The sequence below is a fragment of the Micropterus dolomieu genome, linkage group LG06, assembly GCF_021292245.1.
Source record: "Micropterus dolomieu isolate WLL.071019.BEF.003 ecotype Adirondacks linkage group LG06, ASM2129224v1, whole genome shotgun sequence".
NCBI lineage: Eukaryota > Metazoa > Chordata > Actinopteri > Centrarchiformes > Centrarchidae > Micropterus > Micropterus dolomieu.
This window is the reverse complement of record NC_060155.1, coordinates 30,180,757-30,184,138: the sequence shown is the minus strand read 5'-3', so window position 1 is coordinate 30,184,138 and position 3,382 is coordinate 30,180,757. Positions and strand designations below refer to the sequence as shown.

Here is a 3,382-nt window from a genome sequence, read left to right as displayed (position 1 = left end):
CAGACTAGAACAAGATCCAAAGGCCCCCGGGCCTCCAAGCAGACTAGAACAAGATCCAAAGGCCCCCGGGCCTCCAAGCAGACTAGAACAAGATCCAACAGTCAGCGGAGGCCCCGGGCCTCCAAGCAGACTAGAACAAGATCCAAAGGCCCCCGGGCCTCCAAGCAGACTAGAACAAGATCCAAAGGCCCCCGGGCCTCCAAGCAGACTAGAACAAGATCCAAAGGCCCCCGGGCCCTGCAGCAGCAGAGGGGGGTTAGGAGTCCTGGAGGCGTACAGGTCCAGAAGAGAAGGAAGATTGCAGCCAATCACCTTCTCTGCAGAGCGAACGATGCGCTGCGCCTGCCCTTGTCCCTGGCGGTGGCTGCAGCGTACCAGATGGTGATGGAGGAGGTGAGGATGGACTCAATGATGGTGGTGTAGAAGTGCACCATCATTGTCTTTGGCAGGCTGAACTTCTTCAGCTGCCGCAGGAAGTACATCCTCTGCTGGGCCTTCTTGGTGATGGAGGTGATGTTCAGCTCCCACCTGAGGTCCTGGGAGATGATGGTGCCCAGGAAGCGGAAGGAGTCGACAGTGGCGACTGAGGAGTCACACGGGATGATGGGGGAGGGTGGAGCTGGGCTCTTTCTGAAGTACCATCTCGACGGTCTTCAGGGCGTTGAGCTCCAGTCTGTTCTGGCTGCAGTTACAAAGTCAGATGTTTAAACACAAAACATGTGAAGAGTTAATAAAATCTGACTCAGCCGACAGGATTATTAAACTGATGAACAGTTTGGTGGTTGAAAACATTTTTCTTGTAAAAACATTTGAAGATTTGCTGCTTTTTCTTTCAAACATTTTATTTATTTATAAAAATGTTTTGTGCTGCTGGTTAGACAAAAGAAAGCGTTGTGAAGGCGTCACTTTGAGCTCTTCATGGTTGGGGCCTTTTCACCGCCTGGTGGTGTGGCGAGCGCTTGACAGCACTTCATAGCGTGTTTTTGCGTTTTCGTGTAGACCCTGTGTCCGTGTGGACTAGGCCTGAAGAGCTGAACGACTTCAGCAGCATTTACACTAATGAGCAGGAAGAAGTCATACCGAGTACTTTTACTACATTCACTTTTACTTCAGTCACATTTTCAGTGCAGGACTTTTACTTGTAACAGAGTACTTTTACTTTAATAAAGGATCAGAATACTACATCACACAGCCTGTTTCTAATGACTCTGTTTAATCACTAGGAAAGTAGAAATTTAAATATTCTGCTTCTGGAGTAATATTTATCTGTACTCTTACCGAAGTACAGGATCTGTGTACTCAGTTCCTGTTTCCTCCTGGGGGGGGAGGGGCAGTGATGCGCCCGGTGGACTCACCGTAGAAGAAGAAGAGGCTCCAGTAAAGATGGCGGCTCCGTGTGATTACGGAACAGAAGCATTGAACTTGACTCGTGTTTAGAGGCTGTTCGTGCGGCTGTCTGCCGGAGTGAGGATGGCTCACCGCTACCTGCGGCTGGCAGCCGGCTGCAGGAGCTGGTTCCGGCGGCTGCCGCCCTCCGGCGCCCCGACCAGGCTGGTAGGTGGACAAGCTAGCATGCTAACGGTGCTAACACCGGGACAGCGGCCAGAACGAGCCCGAGCACTGAGCCCTCTGACCCCGCTGACGGGTCCGCGCTGTCCCGCTGAACCACGGGCCGGCTGCGGTGTGTTCAGTGACCTGTGTCAGGGCAGGTAAATGTACCTGTGTGTAAGTGTGTCCCGTTATGGATGATAAAATATACCTGCCGCAGGTAAACAACACACGTTGATCACTGACTACGAATTAAAGACTTAAAAAGCGTCTGGTGATGGTTTTACACTAAATATAATGTCTGAAGCTTAACATGTGGACGCGAGATGTACACTGTCACGCTGTGTCACTACTGGACACTGATTGGCTCCACGCTAGTTGTGACGTCACAGCAGGTGTTACAGTAAAAGGTGAGCTCAGAGGTCACCCTGCGGGTGAAGCAGGGAGAAGCAGGAGGCCATGCTTTAATCTCAGGATTTACAATAAATGAAAGCTGCAAGCAGCGTTGGGCGGGCACTCGTGCCCTGATGCAGCGGCCGAAGGTCAGGAGGCCCTGACTGTTGCGCCTTTTGGACTTAAACATCACTTCCTGTGTGCCCTGGGTCGCGCTAGACAACACCCGCTAATTATATGTTGTGCAGCAGTAGGCGAAGTGTGGATGACAGGCCATGTAAAATAATTTTTGTCACAAAGGGCTCACTTCCTGTTACCTGTGACGATGAGTGAATATTTGCATGTAGATGTGTTGAGGGCGGGACAAGTTTGGTGCAGATGTGAGCATGTACACTGAAGTTATAAGAACTTCCTGTTTTATGGCGAATCGTTGAACTTTGACGGCACGCCACAGACACGCCCATTGACGAAAACTCACAGATGGCACAACTTTTCATCGTCAGTGCCTTTAGAAGGCACAGCAGAAATTTGAAATCGACGGGATTAATTCTTTAGGAGGAGTTCGTTAAAGTACGTAACCTGTAAACGGTGAAAAATGGGTTAAAATGATCCTTTCATTTCAAAATGGCGGACTCCTTGTTGCGTTTAGGGTGCGGGTTCTGGAGGCGTTTTTGTGTGTCCTGACACGATACACAAAGATGCATGTTTAGGCCTTGAAAAGTGCGATTCATTTGGGAGAAAAAAGAATAATCCTTCTCATGATTTCATCTCCCAGATGATGCAAAGCTAACGTCTGCCGATGAAAGGGCCGACCTTTAAAATACCTGAGGTTCTCATTTATTTAGAGCCGGTTCCAGTTTAGAACCGGTTCTACTGGGGACATTATCTAGTGAGCAGAGCTTCAGCCGAGCTGTGAAGTCTCCCTACACGGTGCTGCTGCAGGACCAGTCAGCTGCTCACGCCGTTACTGAAACACGTCTGATTGGCTAAACGCTGAAGACTCTTGTGTCCTGTTGGTCAGGTGATGTGTTCAAGTACGGTGGGACAGGCGGACGGTGGGCGGAGCCTGCTGAGTGACCTGCTGGGAGTGTACAGGAGGCTGAGCGCCAGACCGCCTAAAGGTAAAAGACTGTCTGCTCCTGAACAGGTGTGTCTGTTTCTCTGAGGACAAACGCTCACGTCTCCTTTTCTTCAGGGTTCGAGAAGTATTTCCCAGAAAATCAGAAACCTCCAAAAACCCCTGAAGCTGAAACCAAAGGTAGGAAACTCTACCGCCACCTAATCTCACCTGCTGTCACCTAATCTCACCTACTGTCACCTAATCTCACCTGCTGTCACCTACCGTCCTCTGCTGTCACCTACCGTCCTCTGCTGTCACCTAGTCTCACCTGCTGTCACCTAGTCTCACCTGCTGTCACCTAGTCTCACCTGCTGTCACCTA

General features: G+C 50.4%; 1 protein-coding gene across 1 annotated transcript in view; it reads left to right on the top strand.

Moving 5' to 3' along the window:
• LOC123971828 (vegetative cell wall protein gp1-like) overlaps positions 1-1,021 on the top strand; it is a 1,835-nt gene extending 814 nt beyond the window's left edge. The window contains exons 3-4 of the mRNA XM_046050842.1: positions 4-255; positions 1,000-1,021. Coding sequence (XP_045906798.1) covers positions 4-255; positions 1,000-1,021 — 274 coding nt within the window. The remainder of the gene's footprint in view (positions 1-3; positions 256-999) is intronic.
• The last annotated feature ends 2,361 nt before the right edge of the window (positions 1,022-3,382 follow it).